Source organism: Vanellus vanellus (assembly GCF_965231255.1).
Source record: "Vanellus vanellus genome assembly, chromosome: Z".
Classification (NCBI taxonomy): domain Eukaryota; kingdom Metazoa; phylum Chordata; class Aves; order Charadriiformes; family Charadriidae; genus Vanellus; species Vanellus vanellus.
The window spans coordinates 398,431-425,847 of NC_138908.1; the positions used below are offsets into that span (position 1 = coordinate 398,431).

Genomic DNA, 27,417 nt, shown 5'->3' on the forward strand with positions numbered 1-27,417 from the left:
TGGACAGCCCTCTAAACATCACTAAGGGTATTAGATTATGCTACCAAAGTGCCCTCAACTTTACAGGACTGCCCGTTTAACACCTTTTAAATTACTTCAGTCTAATTAGCATACCCATCTCAGAGTCCGCTTTTATCTCTGGGAGCACACTGGGCCGCGATCACCAATAGATCTCCCGTATTTTCAATTTTAAAAGACAGTCTCAGAGGAAAAAGAAGCCATGGTACCGCAGAGAAGCAGTGGCTATTTCTAAAACAGAGCCGACAGACCCCCCCCACCGCCCCAATCCTGCCTAGACTCGGGGGCAGGTCATCACTTGTAGCAGTGCTCCCCTCTTACACATTCAGTATCGGTGCGTTTTACAGAAACGTGCGAAAACACAAATAACTTCAAAGGTGGTACCGGGCTCTGGATGCTCTCTGCAACCCTCTGCCCCTCCGCTTCCCCAAAATCACGATGAACCACACCTCGGGAACAGGACCGGACCGGTCGGTACCTGGGGAGGCGATGCCAATGCTCTGCTCTGGAGGCTGCAGGTGTTTCGGCTGCGATCGGTTACGCCGAGCCTTGAGCAGTGCCGGGGTTTGCAGCACGCGTGGGGTGGGGGTTATCCTCTCGCTTCCTAACGTTATGCACCAGAGATAAAAGGACAAAAGGTCAGGACGGGTTTACTTCTCGTCACTGGAGAGAGAGCAGGCAAATACAACTGCCCTTTGGAAAACTCCAAAAGCGGGTTTCGGCTGCGCCGCCGTTCTTCCCTCCGCCGCTGCACCACCCGCCTCTTGCGGACACGGAGAGCCCCGCACCGCCGAGCCGCGCTCCGGGACCTGCGGGGCGCCGGGGACCCCCGTGCAGCCGCGGCGTGGCGGAGGGCTCCTCCCGAGCGCCCCTTCCCTGGGGGAGATGTGGGGGTCGGCCACGCTGCGGGGTCGCAGAAATCGCTCCCGGCAGCGCGGGAGGCGTTTTCCAGGGGCCGTTCCCGGCAGCTCCGGTCCGCCCGAGCGGCAGCATCCCGGCTGCGTCCGGCCCCGCCGGCACGCCCGTGCGGGGACAGCGGGGGGCTTTTCCCGGGCGCCCGTGGGGCTCCGGTTTCTCACACCCGGCCCGAAACCCCACCTCGGGGGCACAGGATGGGGCCCGGGCCGCTGGGCGGGGGTCGGCTCCCCGCTGCTGCGGACGCCCCGCGGTGCCGGAGACCCGCTGCTCGGGGGGCACTGAGCGGGTCCCCCCCCCCCGCACGCTGCACCCCGGGGCCGGGGGTGAGGGGAGGGGGCACCGCCGCGCCGCTTTCGTTAACGCGGTGGCGGGGGCTGCCCGAGCAGCGGCGACGCGGACCCCGCACGGCCCCGGGGTGCGGCGGCCCCCGGGGGCGGGCACGGCCCCCGCTCGACAGTACGGCCGCGCATCCTGCGGCGCTGCGGGCCCCGCGGTGCCGACGCGTGTCAGCGCCCCGCGTGTCCCTGCAGCCGCCGATGCGCGGGGGTCGGGCCGGGCCGGGCCCCCGCGGCGGCCCCTCCGCCGCCTCCCAACGCTGCTCCTCAGGCAAGGCCGGGCGGGCGACTCTGCTGCCGGGCCGGGAGAGGAGGCGGGAGCCCCGAGGCCTGTTTTTAGGACAATAAAGTGGTTTTCGTTCGTTTCCCTGAGTGAGGACAGAAAGCGCTACCGGGCTCCTCGCCGCTGCTGCTGTGGCCGGGAGAGGCGAGGAGAGGACAGCATCTGCAGGGGTGGTGGGCGGCGGTGGTGTCTGCTGTTCATTTTGCTGGCTTATTTGGGGCTTATTTCGGGGCTGCCTCCCCCTCTCCCTCTCGCGGGGCAGGGACATCCCGGGGCGGTTGTTCGCATTCGGGGCGAGCCGGCGGAAAGCGGGCTCTGGCCGCCGGTTATTTTTGTGTAAGCAAATGAGAGCGAAGAAACGTTGGTGAAAAGGGAAGCAAAAGGGCGAGGGGCAGGAGCCGGCCTCCCTCCAGCCAGGCGGCCGGGGGTCCCAGTGGGCCCGGCTCCGGCCCAGCGGCGGAGCCGTCCAGGGGCAGCCGGTCCTGGGATGCGACGGCGCCCGAAGGGAAGGGATGGGCGGCAGGGAAAATGCAGGTTTTGGAAACAGAGTCGTGTCCACATCAGCTCCCGGGGGGAGCCGGGGTCGCAGGGGGGGTTGGGGAGCGGGCCTGCGCCAGGAGCCCCTTTTACCGACCTGGCATCCCCAAATCCGGGCAGAACCTACCCTCCTCCCCCCTCCAATGGGCTGTTTATCATCCCTAGGCGGGTTCCGTGGGGTGTGCGCGCGTGGGAGCGGGTCCATGGGGTGCAGGCGCCTGTGGGCCAGGAGGACTCCCTCACCGGGCCCGGTTTTACGGGAGACGCCCCGCGGCTGATGTTTATTGTCCTTTGGGAAGGGGAGCGCCGGCGGAGAGACCCCCAGCGCCCCACATCACCCCCGGCCCTGCCCTTCGGGGCGATGCGGGGTGCAGGGGGGGGGTCTCTCCGCCGGCCCTCAGGCAAATCCCCGTCCCGCCCCCGCGGCGGCCCGTCCCGTCGGGGAGCGCGGCCCCGGGGCTGCGGCGTCACCCCCGGCCCGGGAAGGGGAAGTCGATTCTGCTGAAAAGTTGGTGACGAGGGGAGGCAGAGCGGGTAGGTGCCGCTGCCGGTGCCGGTGCAGGCGCTCTGCATCAGCCAGCGGAGCGCTCGGAGGAGGCGCGGGGAGGGGGGGGGCGGCTGGTTGGGAGCAAAGTTTGATTCCCGCTACAACAGATGTCAGAGTTTTCTTGGGTTTTGGCTGCGTCTGGGGACATCTTGTGATGTTTTAGAGAACAGGACATGATCTCACATGGCGAGGAGCTCTTTAGTTTCTTAATCATTTCACGGTTCCTTCAGAGGCTTTTTTTCCACCTAAAACGTTTAGTTTCAGCTCAGTGATCAGCTGCAAAAGCTCGGCGGGGAGCGGAAGAGTTGAATTATTCCAACCAGCGAGAGTCCTTCAAAAAAAAAAAAAAGAAAAAAAAAAAAGAAAATAAAGAAGAAAAAAAAAAAGAAGAAAACAGAAAAGAAAAAGAAGAAAAGGAAAAAAGGAAAAGAAAGAAAAGAAAGAAGAAAAAAGAAAAAAGAAAAGAGAAAAGAAAATAGAAAGAAAATAGAAGGCAAGACGAAAAGAAGACAAGCAAAGAGAAAACAAAACAAGAAAAGAAGAGAAAAAGAAAAAAATAGAAGGAAAAGGAAGGCGATTACAACGCTACGTGGAAACTTTTCTCCCTGCCCGTTCCCCCAGTCCTGACACGCCGGGATGGAGTTGGAGAAGACCTACGCGACCCCCCGGGCCGGCCGCACAGGTGGGACTCGGGTGGGCGCCGCGGGGGACACCTAGACCCGCCGCCCGTCACGCGTGGGCCGCAGCGCGGGGCAGAGCCGGGTGCGGCGGGGCCGGGCCGGGGGTGGCGGCGGGGGCCCCTCCCCGTGGGGGCTGCCGAGACCCTCGTGCCCCGCCGGGGCCGCCCGGCTGTGCGCCGTCCCAGCGGGCCGGGCCGGCCGGGAGAGGAGACCGGGACCGGGGACCGGCGAGCGGCCGCGGGGAGCCCGGTCCCGGCGTCCCCGCGGGGAGCACGGCGGCGGCGTGGCCGTGGGGCCGGTGGCGGGCGCGGATGTGGGCGCGGAGGCGGCCTCAGGGCCGGGTGGCGGAATGCAATTCCGAAGCGATCGATGGGGCCTTTTATTAGTTAAATCGCCTGAATAATCGTTTAATCGATAAAGCATTTCATGGCGGCGCGCCGCACGCCCCGGGGGCGGGAGGGGCCAGGGCGGCGGGATCGGCAGCACCGGCAGCTCTGCCCGGGCCGGCAGGCGGGCAGCGGCGCGATCCCCGCGGTGTGTCGGGCCGGGGGGGGCTCAGCCGCACTGCCCGCGGGGGAGGAGGGGAGGACCAAGGGACGCCGGCAGTGATGAAGGCCAGCTGGGGGGTGGGGGTGGGGGGGTACCGACTCTGCCCGCCCGCACAGGCCGGCCCCCCTTCCCCCCCCCCCCCGGGTGTCCCCCCGCGCCGAGGTGCCGAACGACGGCGAGGGGCGACCGGCCCGACGGCTGCGGGGCTGCGCGGAAACCGGCCCCCGGCCGGACCCCCCCCGCGTACCGCCTCGGCGGCGCCCCGAGAATTTCGCGTTAACGAAAACTCGCCGCGCGCTCACTCGCCGACGGCGGCGGCGAAACGGGGAGAACGGGGACCGCCCTCCCTTCGGCGGAGCGGCGGCCGGGCGGGAGAGACTCGGCTGGGCTGGGCTCTGCCGCGCCCCCACGCTCACCAGCGGCGGGACGGGCGCGACCCTGGGGGGCCATCCCGGGAGCCCAGGCCCGGGGCCACCCGTGTCTCGGTGGCCGGAGCGGGAACACGTCGGCCCTGGAGCCGCCGAGCTGCGCCGCGACGGCGCCGAGCGCGGGCGGGCGGACACACGGACCCCGGCCCGGGTCCGGCGCGCCCTCATCCACTGCCCGGGCTGCCGGGGCGCGGCGCCGCCGGGGGTCCCACGGCCCCGGACACGGGGTCCGCCGCAGAGGGGCCCACGTCCCAGGGAGGCTCCGTCCGCCCGGCGGGGGGTCCCACGGCCCCGGACGCGGTGTTCGACTTCCCTCCGCGACCCCGGTCTCGCGTGGCTGCGCCCCCGCCCCGCCCGCTGAGGGCGTGCGGCCACGCCCGCCTGTCTCATTGGCCCGCGGCCTGCCAATAGGCGTCGGTACCGCCCGGCGGCCTATGCGGGGCGCCGGGCAAGTTAACTTTTGCGATTGGCCGGGGCGGTGAGTGACGGGCCGGGCCCCGCCTCCGCCGCTGTCCAGCCGCGCGGTGCTGAAGCGCCGCCCGCCGCGCCTCCCCCCCCCCCTCCCTCCTCCACCACGGGCGCGGGATCGGGATCGCTCCCGGGGCGGTGCCCGCTGAGCCCCCGCCCCGCCCCGCCCCGCCCCGCCCCGCCCGCGCGCCCCCGCGCGGCCCGCCCCCGCCCCCGCCCCCGCCGCCCGCCACAACCCCCGCCGCCCGCCGCCGGCCGGCAGCGCGCCGGGCTCACCGCCCGAGCCACCACCCCGCGCCGCCCCGGCACCGGCGGCCGACGGGGAGGGGGCGGCGGCGGCGGCCCCGCGGCCCGGCGGGCGGCGGCGGCGATGGGCGCGCCGCGCCGGCGCCCCATCTCGGACGGCGGCCGCTGACGGGGCGCCCCGGTCCCGCGGGGCCGCGGCGAGGCGAGCCCGGCCCCCCGCCCCGCTCCCCGCCCTCTCGCACACCTTCCCCCGCCGCTCCCGCCGCCGCCGCCCCGCCCGGCTCCGCGAGTTGTTGCCGGCGGCGCGGCGGGGGGCGGCACAGGCGGAGCGCGCCGCTGCCGCCGCCCCGGGACCGAGCCCCGCCGACGGGGCGCCCGCCCCCGCCGCCGCCCGCCCCGGCCGCCGCCGCCGCGCAGCCGCCAGCGCCGCCAGCACAAAGAGCCGTCGGGGCGGGAGCGCCGGGACGCCGGACCGCCACGCCCGCCCCCTCCGCCGCCTCGGAGCCGGGAGGCGGGAGCCGCGGCTCGGCGGCTGCTCGGGGAGCGGCCGGGGGCAGAGGCGCAGCCCCGGGGCGGCCGCTCCTCGCCCCTCACCCCCCCCACTTCCCACGCCCCCCCTCCCCCGACGGAGTCACCGGAGGTTCGAGCGGCGCGGGGAGCCGCGCTCGGCCGGCGCTGTCGGATACCGCCACGCCGTTCGGGGCGGGACTCTTCGGGGTCTTGTGGTTTTTTGCTTTTTCCTTTTTTCTTTTTTTTTTTTTCTTTTGTGGTTTGGGTGTGTTTTTTTGTTGTTGTTGGTTTTTTTTCCTTTTCTTTTTCTTGGTGGGGACTGTTTCCCCGTGCCCCCTGCCCCAGCCCCAAAGCCGAGCGCCGCCGGCGAATCGAGACCTGCTCGGCGAGGCCGCCGCGGCCCGGACCGCTCCGATGGAAATACACTGTAAGCACGACCCGTTTGCAGCAATGCATAGTAAGTAGGCTGCCACTTCAACTTCTCTGACACGGCCGCGACGGGCCCGGCGCGATCGCGGACGGGGACGACTCTCCCCGCCCGCCCCGGGGCTCCGGGGGGTCCGGACGGACGGCGGTCGGGGATGCCGTCTGCTGCCCGCCGTCGCCGTGACTCCCCCCTCCGCCCCGGGAAGGGCGGCCGCGGCGCGGGGATTGTTTTGCCCGTGGACGGACGGCGGCGGGATGCTGAGGGCAGCGGGCTTGTCCGAGGTTTGTTTTCCCATGGAGAAGGCGCCGACGCGAATATGTATTTAAATATACATGTGGATATACACACAACGCCTAACTATATACGTGTGTCTATCTGTATATATGCACGCGCGCTGATGTGCATATATATATCTCCCCCCCCCCCCCCCCCCCTCCCCCCAAATCAAATATCTGGGAAGAAAGCCGCCCGGTATTCCCGACGAACGGAAAAAGTTTGCTGTACGATATTCTTCTATTTCAACATTTTGATATTCGTTAATTAAAAACAACCTAAAAAAAAGAAAACGACAAATAAATACGAAGGGCACGGAGCGGGGCTGGAGGAAGATTTTTCTCTTTTTTAACCATCGGAAGAAAGGCAGCAGCGGTTCCTCGGCGAGCTCGGCGTCGGGCAGCGCGGCAGAGGACGAGCGGGCGGCAGAGCTGGTTAAGTTAACAGGTCGTGCGCGATGGGTTCGGCTGAGATTGTTGTGCTTGAGAGGTCGGGGAAGACTTATCCATTAGCACAGTGTTATGTGAAATGACATCTTCTCTCACGGTGAGTTAAACGCTGCATTAAGGCGAGAGATTGCGAGGAAATTTAAGGTAGAACTAATCTCATTTCCTGGTGTACTGCAGCCCTTTTAGGTAAAAGAAATTTGTTTGCGACATAAACCATCCAGCACCAGGGCTGGAATTCTGCCTCTCTCCGTCGTCCCCTCGTTCGCCGCTCGCCCGCCCGCCCCCTCCCGCTCGGCCCGTGCCGCCGTTTCGGAAGGTGTCCGGAGCGGGGATGGCCGCGGCAACCGTGGAACCGCTGCTGCCGCCCCCGTGAAAACGGGACTTTCCCTCCCGCGACAACACGGCGTTTCAAACCCGTTTTTTTATTCCGCTCCCGTCATTGAACCAAACGGCATTTTTACGAGGAGAACTTTCAGGGCGGAAAGCCGGCGTTGAGGGGGGCGGGGGGACGCGGAGCCCCCCTTCCCCGCCCGCTGCCGGACCCGCAGCCCACGCAGGGCGGACTTCCCGCGGGGCCTGGGACACCGCAGGCGGGAGAAGCCGCGGCGGGTTGCCGCGGCTCCTTCCATCACTCGCAGCCGCGGGAAATCGATACCTTCCGCAGGAATTTTGGGGCAAAACGGAAGGGGAAAAAAAAAAAAAGCCCAACAAAAAACCCAAACAAAACAAAGCGGCGGTGCTTTCGCTCCGGCCCCGGCTGCAGTGTTGGAGCGCTCGGGGTCGTTCGGGGCCAAACGATCCGGGGACCCTGAGGAGGGGCGGGGGGCGGCCCCGGTGAAACGCGGCGGAGGGGGACGGGGCAGTGGCGGGGGGCGGGCGCCGGGGGGGAGCGGGGCCGGAGTGGTCCCGAGCGGGGTTTCGGCCCCTTCTGGGTTCCCCGTCCCGCGTGGGCAGAGCCGGGGCCGCCGCCGTGGCGGGACCTGGGGTGGGCGGGGGGCAGCCGCCCGGAGCGGGGTGGTTTCGGCCCCTTCCCCTGGGTTCCCCGTCCCCGCGTGGGCAGAGCACCGGGGCCGCCGCCGTGGCGGGACCTGGGGTGGGCGGGGGGCAGCCGCGGCGGCCCCGACCCTCGCGGGCGGCTCCCCGGAACCGGCCGCTGTTCGGGCCGGCCCGTTCTCCGCCCGCCCCGGCTTCCCCACCTCCCGCTACCGCGCCGGAGCTTCCCCCAGCCCGAAGGCGCCCCCGAGCCTCGCCCCGGCCCCGCTCCCGGTGGGGGGCTGCGCGCTGCGGAGGCGGGAGCGGAGCAGCGCACCGACCCCGCTCCCCCAGCCCCGCACCGGGCCGGGGTTCGGAGCCGCCTGTCCCTCGCTACCCGCAGTCCCCCGGCCCGACGGGGCCCCCGTCGGCCGTCCGCAGCCGTCCGGGAGCGCGGCAGCCGGCGGAGAGGGACCCCGGGCGGGCAGAGAGCCGGGCTGGGGTCCGGGGCCGCTCCCCGAGGCCGTGGGAGGTTTGGGGAGGGGTCCCTCGGCGCGGCGGGAGGGACGGCGGCCGCCCCAGCCTTTGTTCCCCCGGCGGTTGCAGGGTCGGATGCTCTCGGCCGGGACAGGCCCGCTGCGGGGAAGGGGCTCCGGGGGGAGAATCGGCCTTTCCCTGAAGGAAATGCATGTCTTGATTGCTTTCCTTTCCATTTTTCTCTCATATTTATTTCTCTCATATTTGTTTTCTCTTCATATTTATTTCTGCTTTGCTTTGTGCTTTCCTTTCCTTTGCTCTTTCCTTTCCTTTCCTTTCCTTTCCTTTCCTTTCCTTTCCTTTCCTTTCCTTTCCTTTCCTTTCCTTTCCTTTCCTTTCCTTTCCTTTCCTTTCCTTTCCTTTCCTTTCCTTTCCTCTTCCTTTCCTCTTCCTTTCCTCTTCCTTTCCTCTTCCTTTCCTCTTCCTTTCCTCTTCCTTTCTTCCTTCTCTCCTTCCCTCCTCTTCCCTTCCCTGACCACCACCGCCGCACCTTGCCATTCATACTGCATGTGCTGTGCGGGATTTTGTACAATTAAAGCTGCTAATAGGTGAGAAGCCGGAGGTCTTGCTCGCCGCAGCATTGCGGGATTGCTCCTGTGCATCTCAGCAATCGAGTTTCCCCACTCCGGCCACTGCGTTGTCCCGGTCCCAGCGCGACCCTGGCGCTCCCCGGGCTGGGGCAGCTGAAGGCAGCCCCAACGCCAGGGTCTGCTCCCCGCACCCCGGGGCCACAGGAGGACGGGCCGGCCTGAGGCCAGCTCGGCTGCTGGCAGAGGTCTGGCGAAGGCAGAGCAGACACTTGTCTGCTCGCCACAGGCTTTAGCGATCACATATTTAATGTGGATTCATTATGTGTCCTGACAGTTTTAGAAGGTGTTTGCAAAGTTTGACAGCAGTTTATCAATGGTGAAATGACTGGATTTAAATAAAAATAGCTCTATATAATCTTTTTTTTTTTAAACACTGAAGCTTGTCAGCGTATTCAGTACCTTTCAAGCCTTGTGCAAACAGAGAGATTTTCTGCATTATTTTTGATCCAGAATTGGCATCTGTACTGCCCCTATTGCTTGTTTTCAGTTTCTCCACTCTGTGTAGTCTAAATAGTTCAGATGATTAACAACACAAGGGTTAATTATATTTTCTCACTTGGTACACGGTATTATTACATGTTCATGGGCTTTACATAGTTTTACTACTGTTCACCCAAGTGAGTCCCATTTCCTACCAAATATACAATTCACCTTGCTAAAGGTGAACAGAGCAAATCTGCTGAAAAAGGAATAATATAGTGGGCTTGCCTGAGTGTTCGTGTTTCATTTGTGGGATCATAATACCTGCCAAGACTGCTGTAAATTATAAGAGCAGAAATCATGCTCTGTTGTTTTTTTTTTTTTTTGGTTGGTTGTTTTTTTTTTTTTTCTTGATTAAGTCAAGGCATTTGGGAAAAAAACCCACCCACGACATGTATTTAATTTCAGGTATCCCCTTTGGTGCTTAGACACAAATAGTGGGTCAGCTGAGCGATCACCCTTATTTTCTGTTGACTTCCCTGCCAGAGGCTCAGGAACAGCCTCCTCTCCAGCGGGCAGCACCAGGCCTGCCCCCACAGCTCACGGTTGGGCGAACATGGCCGCTGCTTTTGGCAGGAGGGTGGCCTGTGCCAGGGGAGCCAGGCATCGCTGGGTGGTTTCCCGCGGCTGTTCCCCAGCACGGGGCCCAATCTGCCGTCATGCAGGAGGGTCCTCCCCTCCGGCGAGTGGCATTGCAGCGGCGCAGGCAGCGTGGCCGTGACCACCTCTGTGCTGCAGATCCCGCAGCGCCCAGGGAAAAGCAGCTGGAGGCTGGACCGATGCTGGGGAGGCAATGTGCAGCGCGGGGGACTGCTGGGTTAGGGGGGGTCTGCCCTGCAGAGACGTCCGAAACGCTCACACAGCTCCTCTTCTCCTGCCCCTCTCCCCCTCTCCTGTGTGTTTCAGGACATGGAGGCGTGAATCAGCTGGGGGGTGTTTTCGTGAACGGCCGCCCCCTCCCAGATGTCGTTCGCCAAAGGATCGTGGAGCTCGCCCACCAAGGGGTCCGACCGTGTGACATCTCCCGGCAGCTCCGCGTCAGCCACGGCTGCGTCAGCAAAATACTTGGCAGGTAAAAGGGGGGACGACGAATGCCTCTGTGTCCGTCAAGAGCAAAGCGTCAGTGCCACTATCTTAATTGAAGGCTGCAAACAAATGGGAAATAGTAGAAACCTCAGGAAATGAGTCCAGTGAGGAGAGGGGCTTCCTGACCGCTCATGGTTTTATATGCCTGATGTGGGGGAGCAGTGCCACTGTTCACGTGTCTGGTTTGCCCCTTTCATGGTTTCTTATAGGTGGTTATAACACAAAGTGCAGAATGCCATGTCGGGTGTACTGGCTCTATGTGTGGCATATATCCCACACCTGTCTGTTCTGAACGAGTAGAGCATCTGGGGGTCCTCTTCAGTAAAGTGGAAAGAAAAATAGAAGTTGTGCACGTTACTTGGTTTGCTTAGAAGACTCTCTTTTGGCAGTAATATAATTATATATGGTGTATATACATCAACATCAACATAGCTGTGTGTTCCTTCACAGAGGGTATTTTGCAGTCTTTTCCACTGTTTAGTTCTACATCTTTTTCTGCTCTTGTGCTGGAATACGTTTCTTAATTAGAGCACAGAATAGCATAAGTAACTATTAAGCATCTTAATTTTGGCTATTCTGTGAGTAGCCCTCTGTTCGGGCTGGAGCTGCTTGAACCACTACGGCAGTAAGAAACTTTGACTGCATATAATTTCCTGTTTTCGTTTTAAAGTTTGACGTATATTGAGGTCAAAAATACCATCCTTGCTTCTTTGTATCTTGTGAACAAATCTGAACATAGTTTGTCTAAATTACAGTGTAAAAATAGTTTTGCACTTCAGGTATTCTGAGACAACTCATATTAAGGAAAGCATTTTTTTTTTTGTTAGAATATGTTTTTCTTGATAATCTGGAAGAGTTAATTCCTGAACTATTAACTAAATTTTCACAGTTAACTTAATTGTTTGCAATTTTACTCTTACTATTTTTATTTTTACCATCTTTTTCTTTTCCAATTTTTAACTAGTTTGCTTTCCTGGACCTAGCATAGCTGCAAAGACTGTTAAGGCAATTTTTTTTTTTTTTTTTGTAGTATCACGCAGGGGATCTGCTCAGATTAGCAGCAATTTACACTCTCTCAATGGCTATTTAAGTGCTCAGAGTCAGACTGACTTGGCAAAGTCACAGGCCCCTGGTTTCACAGCTCTTGGCGTTCCTTTTCCCCGTAGACCCCTCGTACCGACCCTCGCCGTAACTGGCGACCATCAGCCCCGCGCGCTGTGGTCTCGGAGAGCCACAGGAGCCAGCGCCCGGGTCACGCTCAGTGTCCCTGCTTTTCCTCTCACACATTCCTTGCAGGGAGATGCATTCCCCTGTGTGCTGCACGCGTTCCTCCTCCTGTAGGTCTGAAGACACCAATGCCTTTACTGCTTTAGAGAGCAAAAGTTTCCATGTGTTCTGTCTGAGACCCACCAGCCCGTCGCGGGCAGTTCTGCTCCGCTGGGGCTCTGCGTCCACCGTGGGCGCAGGCTCCTGCTCCCGGCCCTGCTGGCGCGGTTTGGCCGGCGATGCTCCCGCTGCAGCAGACTTGCCACTGATTCCCATCAGGACCAGCGCACAGATAAGAAAGGGGCCATTTGTTTACCTGCCAGGCACATGTCTGATGGTTTTACTTTTGATAGTTTGAATAGATTTACCATTAGATGTATTTGCACTGAAGAGCTAAGAGCGAGGCTCCAGAGCTTTGTCATTAAAGTTGTCAACAATAAATTGGAATTTCATAGCTCGTTATTTTCATAACTAATAATTACAGTGGGTGAAATGTCACTGTAATTGGAGCTCTGTGCGTGTGCGTTTTTTGTGTGGTGTGTGTGATAAACAGGAATCCTTATGCTAAATCCTTACGTTTGGAATTTTGTGGTCAGAATTTTGCAGTCCCCGGCGCAGCTGTAGGAAGCGCCCAGCGGCAGGGAGCCGGCGGCTGCAGTGCCAGCAAAACACTCACCCCGCGGAGGAGGGTACCGCGGGGGTGCCCACCCTTCACCCGCGGTGGCAGCTTGCTGGGGGCAAAAGGCCCGGACCCTGCGAGCGTGAGGCAATGCTGACTGCAACCCTCCTTCCCTTTGAAATGGAGTCAGAAGCCGAGGGAGCGGGTGCTGCGCAGCGTGCAGGCTCTGCGCTTCACTCAGTGTCCTTCCTGGGGCAAAGAGGAGGGAGGTGGTAGTGGCAGTGCTGTGCGGGAGCAATCCACTGTCACCGGGAGCTCCCCCCGGAAAAGGGTCTGGGCCCAATCCTGCACTTGCCCCAGCCAGGCACGTCGTTCCATGGCAGTGCGCGTGCCTTCGCGGGGTGCGGGGGGTGCGTGCAGGTGGGTAGGCAGCGGTTAGGGGTTTTGGGAGTGGAGGTCTTGCTGTCCAGAGGGCACCAGGGCTTTGTCCCACAGTGAGCTCGAGGCAGCGCCGTGGCGCGAGGGCCTTTGCCGTCACGGCTTACCTACTGTGGCGAGTCAGCTGCGGGAAACACCGTCTTGTCTGCGCCGCGGCGGTTCCCTGAGCTGGTGGCTGACGCTAGGCTCAGCTTGGGCTGTCCTGTGTCGTGGGGTGGTTACCATGGGCACTGTGTCGCGGTGCAGCGAGGCGCTGATGGAGAAAAATGCTAAGGACCGTTTAAAAAACCCATCGCTTTGACTGGAACTAGGAAAATTGCAACTTTTTTGTTTGGTAGCATTTGTGGTATTGTCTGGCTTCCTGCGGCACTCTCCTTGTGGGAGAGGTGCCAGTGGCAAAGGCTTTGAGACTGGGCTGCGAGGTTTTAGTGGGTGTGCGGTCCACGTTTGCCATCGTTTTGTCATGTCCTCAGGAAGCATGGGAGGAGCTGAATGTCACCCCGCTGCCCGAAGGCTCGCTCGTGAGCTGTGTTTAGGGACACCGTGAGGTTAATCCATCTCTGACACTTGACGCTTTCCATTACTAATACTGCTTAAATGTCTCACAGAGACTGGTAGGTCTGAGTCCACATCGGCATCCCGAATGTCTGAAAATGTGTACAAACAACATGGTATCAGGCTCTTTAAAGGAATTTTAGGCCCTGCACACAGAGCTCTCCCAGAAAGATTGAAAACCGGTAGCCTGGCAGGGTTTTGATGAACACGGTTGTGTGTTACAGTGAGATAGACTTCGGCTGTGCAGCCTGTTTGTGTTCTGCTCACGCTGGAAAGATTGGGGAATTAATTTTTTTTCCTATATAATGGGTATGTCAAGTAGCTGCAGAGAAAATATATTAATGAGCAGTCTTATGTTCTTACTTGGGAGTCCTTTCTGAGCTCCCTGCTATAAATACGGGCACCGAGCACCGAGTGGACATGTTTAAGCTGTTTAAGCATGTTTGGCTCGGTGGGCATCTGGTTGAAAGGCTCATGGAGTCGAGGTCTGCTCTGCGTGGCAAGGACATGCCGGGTCGGGGCAGCTGGGGCAGTTGTGGCAGGTCGCCATGGGGTTTATTTTTCATTTGGTGATGAGAAAATTCAGGAGATACATGGAAGCAAGCGGCCGGGAGAGTGCCTCGAGTGTTGTGCGGCACGGAGGAGCACTGTCTCCCTCTGGGTCTCCGTTCCAGCCCTCAGTGGACGGGAGATGACTTCTGCTCTTAGCAGCACAGTCAAGGCTTTGGTTAGTGAAAGGGGGCACTTGTGGGGCCGCGGATCTCAGCTGCGGTGGGTGGTTGCAACGCTACCAAAAGCAGTCGCTCTTGTGTGATGTACACGTGAAGGAATCTCTCAGTTTAGGGATCCAGTCCTCCACCTTTCCTGGTGTGGCACCAGTGGAGCTGCTGGTGTGGGGAAGGATGTTGCGCCTGAGGAGGGGCCACAGGGATGGTCACGGAAACCGACCCCCACATCAGCTGGACCCCTCCAGGGCATGGGCAGCTCCCTTTTTCTTGAAATTTGTGATTGAAATGACTGAAAATGTAACATTTAAAAGAATACATTTTGAAAAATATTAACTGTTAAAAACATAATATGCGTATTAAAATAATAAAATGAGAAAAAAGATGTGCCGGCATATTTATTCTGGAGGTGCAAACAAAATAAAATACCTATCCTTCATTTCACTATGAAATGATAACAAGCCGTAGATATTAATGACTGAGAATTTCTGTGGAAACAGTAATTTACTACAAAAGAGTCCACCGCAAAAAGTGGTCTTTGGTGTGATTTGTTTCTATTATTGCCAGTACCACTGATTAATAACACACATTTTCAGTTAATTTTGGATCCCGGCATGCCCTTTAATCTTGCATTGTTTCTTTTGTCTTGCTATTACAGAAAAATATATATTGTATCCTGAGGCCCGATTCCAATTACTATAAGTTAATCTGTTAGGTGATAAAGCACTACATAGGCAGAAAATGTGTATGTGAAAGTGAAGATGTATCTCAGGATTTGCTGGGGTCTGGTTACCTTGAAATTATGTTCTCTATAAATCTCAAGGCATGTTCTCTGTCCGTTTGTGATAACCAAAGCTTTGTTTTGGATGTTGTCCCAGGTATTACGAAACCGGGAGCATTAAGCCTGGAGTGATTGGAGGATCAAAACCAAAGGTCGCCACACCCAAAGTCGTTGAAAAAATCGCAGAGTACAAACGCCAAAATCCCACCATGTTTGCCTGGGAGATCAGGGATAGACTCCTCGCTGAGCGAGTGTGTGACAACGACACTGTGCCCAGCGTCAGTTCAATTAACAGGTAAAGATCTGCCTGGTCCTGGGGAGGGATGCTCCGTGGAAGCCCTGCCGCTGCATCCTCGTCTGTCAGTAGGACTGGCTGTTGGGGGCTGTTCGTAGGAGACGCAGCTTGCGTGTGTCTCCGTGGTGCCTTCGAGGCGGGGGAGCAGCGGTGGGGTCACGCCGGCGCCCGAAGCATTGCCGGTTGCGAGCAGTTCCGAGGGGCGGGCAGGTTCTGCTGCTGGCCTGTGCTTCCTTGCCGTCCCCTCCCCCGTCCGTGTGTTGCAGTCCTTGCTGGTAACAACCCTCCTCGGTTCCGCTCGGCAGGGTGGGGGCTCAGTGGGATGCGGTTCCCCTGGGGGGAGAAGCTCAGGTGGTTGTCGAGTGGGGCAGCGGTCATCTGGGAAAAGGGGGGCCATGTGCCTGGAGGAGGAGACCCCGGGCGCGGGGCCGAGGTACTACCTCTGTCCTCCTGACTCCTGCTCAGTCTGGCCGAAGTTGGCCCAGAACTGCACTGCCCGCTGCCGACAGTGCAAATGTCACCGGGGGAATTTGGTTGGTGGCTTTCGAGCGCCTCAGCCGTCTGCTTTTACATGGGTGCACTTAAGTGGCCTTGAATTGCTGTTGTACAAATGGAGGAGAATCTCATTTGTAGCCTCAGCCCCACATTTGGGAGTTTTGCCCCGACCCTGCAGGGCAGGACTGGGCTTGCAGCTGGGTCTGGAGTGGTACGAACCTACTGCCATTGCAGTTACGCCTTGTGTACTCGCCCGCTTCCTTCTGCGTTGAAGGATGTCTAAAGCTGGTGTTGAAAAAATCCCGGCGAAATACCCTGTTATGACTCCAGCCCTGCCAGACCTATAATGAGGGATTAATACTTGGAAGGCAGAGTGCCTGGGCAGCCTCACGCACACCCACATCCCTGGCACACAGAGTCCTTTTCCCTTCATTTCGCTCAGGAGCGCGCTCTGTGCTGCGCTTCGGCCTCGCCACACTGGTGAGATGGTTTTCACTTGTGCGATTGCATGCAAATTCTTTGAATGCAGCTCGCTTTAAAGTCCCATCTGTGTCCATGGACGTGAAATAAATTGATGCAATATTCTTTTATTGGCTATCCCAACCTGATTTGCATTCATGGAGTTGCCGCTTGAGTAGCCGGAGTGGCTTCCCTGCGTTAGTGGAGAGAGGTGTCTCTGTCTTGCTGAACTGAACATTGAGTCATATATTGGTGTGTTTAAGAGCAAAAATGGACCGGTTCACGTGCTGCCTTCGCTGCTCCCCACGAGTGCCGGACTAGCTGAGTAAGTAGCCTGACGGACATGGTGTTTTCAGTTTTAAAAAGGATTTGAGAAATGATACAGACACCGGGGAAACTGAAGGAAAATCCCACTCTGGGTGTCCCTGAGTAACTGAGGGCAAACTCAGCTTCCATAAAGTCAGCTCGAGCGCTGCCCTGTGAGCAGCGCTGCTGCTGTGAGCAGCCCGGTGTGTGTCTAGTAGGACTTCAGGCGTCCTCCAAAACCTACCAAAAAGGCACTTATAGCTCCAGAAAAACAAGAGACTAAGTAGCTTCCAGTCATGTTTTGAGCCCATTTCCATATTCTACCTCTTGCTGTGTCCTTGTGCGTTTCCACACTGATGATGTCCGTGCACCCAGTGCCATTGCGTCACAAACCCGTTTCATGATCTGCCACCAAGTTTTTTGGCTGGAAATCTCATTCTTTCCCATCCACTTGTGACTGTGGCTAAGATCTTTCCCTTTCTGTAAAAGTGTAAAATCCCTTTTTTAAAAATGCACGCAATCTTTATTGAGTCAGTCTACTTACCCAGAGACTTGTTTTTGCCAGCCTAGGAGTGCCTCCTGAAAGCCCAGACCAAACTGTCATGACAAGAAACCTGGAATTCACACCAAAACACTTGGCTTTAATGTTAAATCCTCCCAGTTCCACCTGGCAATCCCTGGGATTTATCCTTATATTTAAAATTAGGTGTATACCTGAAGGCTGGGCTGGTTGGGACGTTGCCCGCCGGGGGTGCAGCCCCTGCTCGGGGAGCATGGTGGATGATGTCCTTACGCGCTGCCAAGGGCAGATTGGGGGCTGCCTGGTGGCTGCAGCCCTGAGTCTCCGGGGAACGGCGTGGCACGGTTCCCTCAGTTGGCGTTGCTGCGCAGGGGAGGACGGAGCCACAGCACTGCTTCCGCAGCTGCTGCCTTTGGGGCGGCCATCGCTGCCCTCTGGGATGCACTCAGCACAGCCCCGCTGCCGAGGGCGCCTTTTAGCAGATGAGTTTGAGCTGCTGCCCCCGTATACAAGTGAATAATAACTATTATTATTAATTAATAACATTAATTAATATTAATAATAGGCCACTCTTCCGCAGCAGGAGCAACTCTGTGTGATTAAGGTTTAATTAATCATTGTGATTAGTTTTGCTCAAATAAGCCGAGAGCTGCCCAGCTGCTTCAAAGTGCTCCGTCTCTCCATCCATCCGGAGATGAAGACATTGATGTGTCAGAAGGCGCCGGACACCCTTCCTTCGCTGTGGCAGTGAGGACGCCGTGCGTGGGGGGTTACTCCCACTCTTGCTCACGCAGGGTCCCGGGTCTCTGCCTGCACAGTGCCCCTCCCAAGCTGCTTCCACAGCTCCTTCTGACACCTGCGCCGGGGTGGCTGCTCCGGGGACAGTGCTGCAAGAGCTGTCTGGGCTCTGGGGCAGGCAGCCAAAAGCTGGCTCATGAACGCACCTAGCCCCCGTCAGCCTCCACCAGACAGGACAGGAGGGGACGGGGACAGCAGCGTGTCCTCTTCTGGGATGGGGCGTCACTGGTGATGACTCCTGTACCGGCTCAGGGGGTGACTTTTGGGCAAACAACTGCCGTTTGTTGCCGTGAGTGCATCCCCGTGCCAGCTCTGTATCACGCCTCCCCTCCTCTCCTCTCATCCAAATTCCCATCAGGCAACAAAGGCAGAAGGGTTTGTCAGGTGGAGAAGCGCTTACAGCACCGCTATGGCTGCGTACAGCGGGCATCGGGCATCAGGGAGGTGTGTGGTGGGTGAGCAGCGTGCCTCCTTCCAGCCCTTTCTGATGCCGCGGCAGTCGGCGGCAGAGCTGTGTTACCTCTGGAGGTGTTTCAGACCCCGTCTTTCCTTTTTTTTTCCACAGTGTGCTGGCAGGTGAGGAGTTGGTCGAGCACCTCCCCAGCTCCTCTGAGCAGCCCTCTGTCCTGAGCAGCCCTCTGTCCTGCAACACAACACATGCCTTCCAGTTTTTCTGCGTCTCTGAGTTTTTCCTGATTGACATCGTTATAAATCAGAGCAGAGGCTGTCCCCAGCGGTGACAAAGTAGTTATTCAGCTTTTAAGATTAGCATTTAATCCAACATGTTTTTTGTTTCAGTATTAATTTGCCTAAGCGGTCCTTCTCCGAGGTATCCAAGCTCCTTAGCTGTGTGAGTGCTGTACCCGGGTTGGTCTAGGGACAGCCTTGGGAACATGTCCCGGCACCCAAGGGCGCAGATCACAGCCTGCCAGGACACCTGGCCTCAGAAGTGCCCAGCTCTGCGAGGAGGGGGTGCTGGGCCCAACGGGTGCCCAAATAGCAGGAGATATCTGTGCTGGGTGATGAGGACTGGGTCCTACAAGGGACCGAAGCACCAAACTCTGCAGCATCCCGAGGAGTGTGTAGGGGTCGGTCACCCAAACGTCCCCGACAGCAGGGGCTGGAGGCAAAAGCATGGTCCTGGGACCACCCACCAAACTTGGCTCTTTCGGTGGGTGACGAGGGGGTGATAGGCAGAAAAGCATTTTTGTATTGATATAAGTGTTGTGAACTGAGAAAACAGTCTCTGATGCCCCCTGCAATTGTGTTCTTAATGCTAAGTAGTCATTTCTCTTCAACTATGTACAGGATCATACGGACGAAGGTGCAGCAGCCGCCCAATCAGCAGGTCCCAGCCTCCAGTCACAGCATAGGTAAGGAAAACTTTTTTTTTTTAAATATTTAAAAAAAAATAGCATAATGGATTACAAATATTCTAAAGAACTTTTAATCATTCTTATGGACAGATAATTCTGCATAAAACACTTCGGCACACGTGTTAATGCACCTTCTTTGTCATTCTCCAAGGGCTGAACATAGTAAATGAATTTTATAAATACTGCTAAAAGGTTTTGAATTTTACTGATTATTATGATAAATAGCTTTCACCATGAGACAGAAAATTGAAATCTAAACCAAAAAACCCCCACTAATGGGGGTCTATAGAATGTCAGATAATTAAAGTAATAAATCAAGAAAGGGATACTTATTCATAACATTTTCTGCATCATTAGTCAGTAAGTAGTTTTGAGTGTGTTTTTTTTCATCTATCAACCGTCCCTTCCATAATTCTTTGTGCACTTGCAGTCTTGAGTGAAGAGGTAGTGAAACTTTCTGAAACTTTAATTCAGCTGTGGACCAGCGGTGCTGCGCCCTGAGGCAGGCCGTGTCCCCTGCAGGGGCGTCCCCCTGGTCAGGAAAAACATCCCCTGATTTGTCATGGCGGCTTAAGGGCTGTGTCTCCTTGAGGAAAACAAGAGAGAAGAGAAAAGAGAGAAGAGAAGAGAAGAGAAGAGAAGAGAAGAGAAGAGAAGAGAAGAGAAGAGAAGAGAAGAGAAGAGAAGAGAAGAGAAGAGAAGAGAAGAGAAGAGAAGAGAAGAGAAGAGAAGAGAAGAGAAGAGAAATTTTGTTTCCCAGGGCTTGGGGTTGAAAGAGGCAGCAGGGGTTCCCAATGCCCATTTGCTCCATGTGGGCTGTCTCGGGGGTTCTTTGGTGTGGTCCTGCAGAGGACCCCCGGTGCTGCGGGGCTGCACAGTGCTGTGCGGGCCGCGGGGACCTGCCCACTCTGGCTCAGCCTCTGAGCGGATGAAAGTGATGGTGGTGCTGCCTCCTCTGCCTGCTTCCCTGCGGCCTCGGACTCCCGCAGAATCACGCAGGCGCCGTGTCTGCAGCCCTGGACGGCATCTCTGGGCTTCTCTCAGCTGTCACGAGTGACCCCCCTTTGGCTGGGCACGGCCAGCACCCTTTCCCAAAGCACTCTGTTAAGGCAAAGTGGATGTCATTCATATTTTGGGGAGCCTCAGGGCCTTTCAGCCATGTGGCCTGCAGCTGGCCATCCCTGGGCAACCCCAGCTGTGCGGGGTTCTTCCCTGGCTGGAGGCTGGTGGCTCGGGCCAGCAGACAGAGGCAGCCAGCCAAGCGCAGCGCGTGCTGGCTGCACTGCTGCTGTGAGGTCCCTGTGCCAGTGGGGCGGCAGCCAGCCCCGGTGCCGCGCTGGGGACCCCCTTTGTGGAGGGGGGCTCCTCTTGCTGCATGGCCCCATCCGCCCTGCTGATGACTTGGGCTGGTGTGTCACCCGACAGCGCTGCAGGCCTGAGCTGTGCGCCTTCCCACCACACCTTGCTCAGGACGCGGCGGCCAACCGCTAAAGGATGGGCATCTCCCGTCCCGCAGCGCATGGCTGAGGCCCCTCCTGATGGGGGCGAGGGGTGACTGTGCCTCTGCTCCCGCCCCTGTCCGGGGCTGCCATGTCTGCGCTGGACAGGGATCCTTCCCCAGCCAGAGGGGCCGCGGTGGCTGGCACAGCCCCAGCCCACCTTGGTCATGCTGCGGGGGCCAGTGGCCATTTTGGGTAGGCTGGTGCCTGTGCTGTCCTGCCCGCTGACCGCCTGGCCTTGCCTTGCAGCCTCCACGGGGTCTGTGACACAGGTGTCCTCCGTCAGCACCGACTCTGCTGGCTCGTCCTACTCCATCAGTGGAATCCTGGGAATCGCCTCCCCCGGCACCGAGAGCAACAAGCGCAAGCGGGACGAAGGTAGTGGGATGCGTTTTCTGGTGGGGGGGTGAGCACCAGTGCGCGGCTGGTGAGGGTGGGATGGGGATGGGGCAGATGCTGTGTGCCTGTGACATGATGGAGCTGCGGACATTCCCCCCCATCACCATCTGCTGCGGTGGGGTTTGGTTCAGTTTCGGCAGGTCTTTGCCAAGGTCGCAGCCCAGACGGGGACCCTCGTTGTGACCTGGTGACCAGAGGCAGGACCCCCTCGAGGAGCAGGGGCTTGTCTGGGTGTTTCAGAAAGCACTGGGGCTGTGTCACAGTTTTTAACCAGACCCTCCTCCTGACCGGGGAACGTTTCCCTCCCGCCAGAGGAAAGGGGAAGAGTCGCCATTGTGCTGACTCTATGGCCACCTGAAATAAAAATGTCAGGGAGGTGTCCCTATCCACAAAGAGACAGAAAATTGATGGCAGAACTGTCTGCCGTGCTGCGTCTCTGCAGGTTCCACCCAGCGCCAGGGGCTTTTGTTGGCCCGGGGGGAAACGAGCATGGTCTGGTTTGGGGTTGGACATTGCTGTCACTCCACTGGGTTTGTGGTCCTGTTTCATTCCACATCCGGGCATGCTCCTACTGCAGACACTGCTTTGGAGAGAAGGATGCTGAGGATGGAGTGGAATGGAAAAGGAGAAATTCTGCATTGGTGTCTTATGGAAGTGCCTTTAGTCTGAAGGATCCCTTTTGTGTAGTAAGAGCTTACGGGGAGGAGCTGAGGCCCAGACTGTGGACACACATGAGGTAGCGGATGGGACACCAGAGCCTCAGTGGCAACACTGAGATCCCACTGCAGAGGGCACTTGGAGGAGGGGTGGCCGCCTGGACCCCGTCAACGGGGGTGCTGCCGTCCTGCCTGCCAGGTCAGGCTCCTGCCCCGTGCTGTGGGGTGCCCACGGTCCCTGGCTCCTGTGGCAGTGGTGCGGGTCCAGTGCAGCCAGAATGGGTCCCTGTGCCTCCCGCTGCCCCCCCGGCCCAGACCCACCAGGGTGGAGGCAGGGGTGGGTGGGTGGGTGGGCAGAAGCGTTAACTGAACCTCAGGGGGAACCCAGCTAAAATCAGGCGAGGAGCCTGGCGCCCAAGTGGCACAAACAGGGTTGGGTGTCTGCGGATGTGCTGCTGGAAATGCCTAGTCCACTCGCGGAGCAGCAGTGGGTTCACCACCGTGGGGGGGGAAACTGCAAGAGGGTTATGGGGACAATTTCAGCCACACGGGGATTGGTCCGATGGTGGTAGCATAAAACTCCCCGTGTTCAGGTACTTGCTGACTATGCGTTTGTTAACTCTGTGATTGTCCATCTGATGTTTTTTTTCTAAATCAAGGCCACAACTGCGTGGATAAATATATGCATTAAAGCAAGCATGGTAGAAATTCTGTATTTTGTCAGTCCTGTCAGGAGAGAGGCCGTCTGTGTTGAAACCCCACGGCTCTGTTACAGCCTTGTCCCGCAGCACCGGTTCTTGGGTGCCTGGGATTACAGAAGACTCTCTGGTGTAAGCCGAAGGCTCTTTGGCTGAGAAACAAGAAGCTTCTGAAATCGCAGAGGAAAGAATCAAATATTTCCTTGGAAAGATAATAAGCAGAGCTGAGAAATTCCCCACCTTTTGCCAGTTCATTTTTAGAAGAGAGCACGTGATTTCTAAAACAACCGCTGTTGTTTTGGCAGGATGAGTCATGGTTTTTGAGCCCATGCGCCGGACAGTAATGCTGTCCTCAGCAGAGCGTTTGAACTGCTTTCATAATAGGCTCAGGTCTGTGGATTTGGAGAAGCATAAACGCGTATTTCCATGTCTTTGTTTGAGGGGGACCCTGGGAGCATCCGAACCCTCCCCCTCCCATCCTGCTCAGCACAAGCCCCCTCTGCACGGGTGGTTGCGAGGTGCCCACAGAGACGTCCTAGGGTGCCATGCTGCCGGTGACAGGAAAGTGGACCGTGTATGCTGGCCTCTAATGTGGAGAAGAGAAGCACGTCGTCTTCTAATTATGGCCTGTATCATGATGCAGATGCACAAGGGGGCAGAGTTAACTTTGCCATTTCCCGACTTCGGAGAGCTAGAGAGAGACCACCTCCGTAACCAGCCCCTCGCACCCTGTCCTTTGCCGTGTCACGCCAGAGGTCACTGTGAGGTGCGCGTCTGCTGCTACGCCTGCCTGGGTACGCCTCCGGGAGCCACAGGCTGAGCGGCGCTGGCCCAGCCATGCCGGCTCCCCTTGGCTGGGCAGCGAGGTGCGGGGGACTCGCCCTTCCAGCTGCCGGCTGCATCGAGCACTCGGTGTGATTAATTTCCCGGTTTTGTTCTCCTCACTCTTGACATTTTTTTAGCAGATGTCACCAGTCTTTAACCCAGCGGGGAGCGTGCTGGGTAGCAACAGGGGCAAACCAAATCAGACAGTCTTTATTGGTTTATATAGCTGAAGGTGTCATTTTTTCCTCCTGTTGTAATATGGACTTGGAGCAGATGTGCCTTCGTGGGGGATCGGCTGCTTTCACTTGTGGCTAAAGGACATGCTACTGGAGACTGACACGAGAAGCAGCCTGTTCCGTAAGGAGGCAGACGGAGACCGTCAGTACCGCAGCCCTGAGTGGCGGAGGCTGCTGGGCGGCAGTCTTACTGCTTTGCCTGCAGATCGTCTGCCCTGAGTCCTGCGGCTGCGCGTCCGCCTGGCCTCACGGCTCGGGAAGGGGCTGTGGAGGGCGGGTGGGCAGCAGGGATGTGCGGAATGGTCTCCCTAAGCCGCCTTCTAGTGAACAGGGTGTGTTCTTGGGGAGCCGAGGGTGGGCAGCGAGACCCCGAGTCAGAGGGGGTGGAATACTCCGTCCTGTGCTTGCAGCCCGTGGCAGGGCAGGGACTGGTTTCGCCGTGCTGCTTACCACTGGTTGGGTGGCTGGTGATGGTCCCGTGATGGGGCACCTGACGGGGTTGGCGTTTCTGGGAGGTGCTGAGCATCCCCTGTCTGAAAGTCAAAGGTTTCAATAATCCGTGGTGAGCAGTGAGAGGAGGGCGAAAGGGAGCCGTGTCCCCTGGCAGGCACGTGAGCCCATGCCAGAGGCGGTGCTGTAGGGACAGTCCTGGTGGAAGGGCATCGTTGTACCTCGTGCCCTGTGCTTGCCGTCCTGTGGAGGGCTCGAGCTGCCTGGTCTGAGCCGGCGGTCACTGGTGGGGCTGGGCTGGGGCGGGGGAGAGTCTCGGTTCCTGTTCCCTCCCAGAGGGATGTGGCCAGCTCCCACTGCGCTTGTGAACAGAGGTCGGAAGAATTATGTGAATCTCCATTCTTGTGCCTCTGCCTTGCTTTATGCAAAAGCATTTCCCTGCATGGGAAGGGTGACCTTTGGAGCAGATACTGCAGGTTTTGATGGTGAGCTGCATGCCTGGTCATTAGCCTTCTTCCAGCTGCCTAATTCCACACCCCAAGACATTCACCTGCTTTTAGGAGCTTAGCCCAGTCCCAGACCCACAGCCTGACTGATGCGGAAGTGCTCTGGTGCCCTCACTGCTGATGCCGACACGCACAGAAATCTCTGATACTGGCAGGCGAAGGGGGCAGTTTGCGAAGGCAAGCAGCGGCCACACTGTGCTGAAGTGTGTCTGTGTACAGTAGTTCCTCCATAAGGCCAGAATTGTTGCTGATGCTCCCTCTGTGCTGATAAATTAGGGTCTGTTGCTGCACAGGCACAGGCTTTGGCTGTCCCATCCTGCTATGGTTAGCACCACCCCGGCATGACTTTGACGTGTGCAAGCTGGTGTCCCCTCAGCTAACGCAGGGGTTGGCACAGGGGTCATCGCTCGCCGCTCAGCTCGGGTGCAGTGGGTAAGAGAGTGTCCTCGCAGGCACGCAGGCTGTGCTGGACCGGCCACCCTGTTTTCTTCCCTCCTGTAGATGCAGCCGGTTAGTGCACAATGCTATGTGCCGCAGTGAGTGCAGTGCCGCACGCTGCCGGCCCCGGCCAGGAAACGCCACTGGAAGCAGTGTGGCAGCATCGAGCAGGACACCCTCAGCAAAGCACCGTGCAGGATGGGGGTGTCTGCCTCCCACCCACCCCGTCTTGCTGCAGAAGAGGTTTGGCAGATTTAAATACCTGCACTGAACAGCTGCGTGGACCATATTTCAAATTCACTAGTATAGAGTGTTCTCAGTGGTGGCGGCATTTGGGGAATTGAAACTAGCATAGCAGGAGACCTCCGCTCGTACGAGTTGTTTTGTTTCCATTCCCACCGACCATAACCTTGTGTTGCTGTCAGCATCTGGTGTGAGGATGTAGGTGCCTGTGCTTTGTTTTCTCAACTGAACTCTTTGAAAAATGCCTTTCCTTTAAATTAAGAGTCGATACATTTAAAGACATTTGGGTCACAGCCTTCTGTCTGTGAGGGTAAGCCTCTGAGTGGGGCAGGGCCGCTAACGGGAGTGAGGCGAAATGGGGGTGGGTGCAATCCAGTGCCTTATAAAACCATGCAATGTTGCAATCAGGGCGTTTTCATGCAGGGATGCCCCAGGTTAGGCACGTCTGGGCATCCAAGCAGCGCTGACCCGTGTGGCCGGCTGCAGCTGCTGGGCATGTCTGCGACGGTGGAGTGCGGTGGCGGCAGGAGACACGCGCCTCTCCGAGCGGCTGTCGAGGTGCTTTGCACTGACAAATGCGGACACGAGCTTGCCCAGTCAGTGACACGTCTAGGGGGAGAGAGACCGGGAAAAGCAAAGCAAGCATGACTAAACATGAGCGAGAACTAATAATACAGAGAGTACTTCTGCATTTTGTGTCTTTCCTCTGTACCGGGCCCATGAACTGTGCTTTCCTGGTGAGACAGAAGCACGAAGTTCCACTCCCAGCGAGGCAGAGACCGGCAGGGCTGTGGGTGTGAATGCCTTGGAGGCAGCATGACAGGCGGTCAGTGGCCTTGAAAGGGAGCACAGGGTGGAGGAGGTGCTGCTGGGGTCTTCTGTCATCGCTGCTTATGCCTGAGGGACAGTGTGGCTTCCATGGCATCTACTGTAGGACATTGCTGGGAAGGCTCATAAAGTATTTTTCTCCTTTGGTTTAGCTTCACTTCTGTAAACGCTGAACACCAGAACCATGGCCAGTACCCGTCTCTGCGGCATGCGCTCAGGTGCGATGTCCACAGCTCTGTTCCCATCTGAGCTCTGCCCCACCACCTGCAGCGTATTCATGCGGCACATGAATCGTGTCCAGGGGCATCCCGATGCTTTGTCTTCCTGCGGTGGAGACAGACATCTGCCCGTTCTGCCGTCTGGGTGCCACTGTCCTGCCCATGCCCTCCACCTGTCCTGGCAGCAGGGAGCTCCCACCTTGTCGCTGAGCACCGTGCCACGGGGATGTCCGGGATGGGCATCACTCTGGGAGGTGAGAGCTGCTGCGTCAGCCTGCGGCTCACCTCGGGGGGGTTATAAGGAGAGCGCTGCCAGCCACGGGGTTCATCATGAGCCTGTAAACCCCCCTTTCAGGCCATGGCTTTCCAAGTCTTCATAAACACAAAGTAGATCTCATTGTAGCTTCCTTGGCAATGGAGGATCTTTGTTATTCTGTCATTGAGGGCTGCAATGTGGGGCCACCTTGGCCACCACTGGGCACATCTTCCTGGCAGCCGGTGCTGGCAGAGGACCGGCGTCCTGGCGTTGTGGTGCTCTCAGGGTATGGCTCATCTCGGGACACCTCTGGTGAAATGCTGCTCTGGTGTAAAAGCCTGCTCCTCTCCTGAGCAGGGGTTGGGATCTCCTCCCGCTCCAGACCTACTCCTCAGAGTTCCCTGAATAGGTTTAGGCACTTTTGGCCTGTGGGGTTTGAGCGTCCTTGTCGGGGAGGACTCGCAGAACGAGGGGTCACGGCACCGCCGGGGACCGCAGGGCATTGGACAGTCACTGGCGTGGGAGTGCGGGGGGTGAAGGAGCCCACAGACGTGTTTGTACTCCCTGTCCATGCACCAGGACACGGGCAGGAGGAAAATATGCATTGCAGCCAGCAGGTGATGGAGTTCAGTGCCAAAGATAACCACCACTGAGTTCCTGTGTCGACAGAAATCCCCATAACTCGTCTTGCCCCGGATGAGGACCTGATCTTGACAGTATATGGTGGGGATCAATATTGTCCTCTGCAGCTCTTCCTTTGGGTCTTCTGCACTGTGCAAGCGATGTGCAGAGGAGTGAAGCCTTTGGGGGTCTGAACTGCAGTCAAAAACAGAGACTGTGAGGGGAAAAGAACAAGAGGTTGTGGAGAGAAAAAAATCACCTGCCAATAGAAACTTGAAGTTTGAGATGCCAAAGTGCAGAACTGTAAGTCCGGGCAGTGCTGAGTGGGGAAGGAGTACCCGGAGGGGCTGCAGGGCACATGGGGAGGGGGACTGGCTGTACCTCCGAGCCGTACCGCACCGCGGGGGCGATGCCTGCTGGGAGCACGGGGGGGATGCGGGTGCAGACCTCACTGCCCAGTCAGCGGTGGATGGAAAGAGGCGGTGGAAAAGTGCATAAAATTCTGAACCCAAACTCTCCCTCGTGCAGGCGGTCGGGTGAAGCAGGTGTAGTCACCCAAGTCGGTGCAGAGGTTAAAG

At 58.2% G+C, this 27,417-nt stretch overlaps 1 protein-coding gene across 3 annotated transcripts in view; it reads left to right on the forward strand.

Annotated features, from left to right (window-relative positions):
- Positions 1-2,725: 2,725 nt before the first annotated feature.
- The window catches only part of PAX5 (paired box 5), a 135,270-nt gene continuing 110,578 nt past the window's right edge, over positions 2,726-27,417 (forward strand). The window contains exons 1-5 of one of the 3 annotated variants that reach the window (XM_082497407.1): positions 2,726-3,320; positions 10,154-10,319; positions 14,815-15,012; positions 18,899-18,963; positions 20,715-20,843. In XM_082497407.1, coding sequence (XP_082353533.1) covers positions 3,275-3,320; positions 10,154-10,319; positions 14,815-15,012; positions 18,899-18,963; positions 20,715-20,843 — 604 coding nt within the window. In that variant the 5' untranslated portion in view covers positions 2,726-3,274. The remainder of the gene's footprint in view (positions 3,321-10,153; positions 10,320-14,814; positions 15,013-18,898; positions 18,964-20,714; positions 20,844-27,417) is intronic. The other 2 variants (XM_082497408.1, XM_082497409.1) reach the window with 2 other exon arrangements.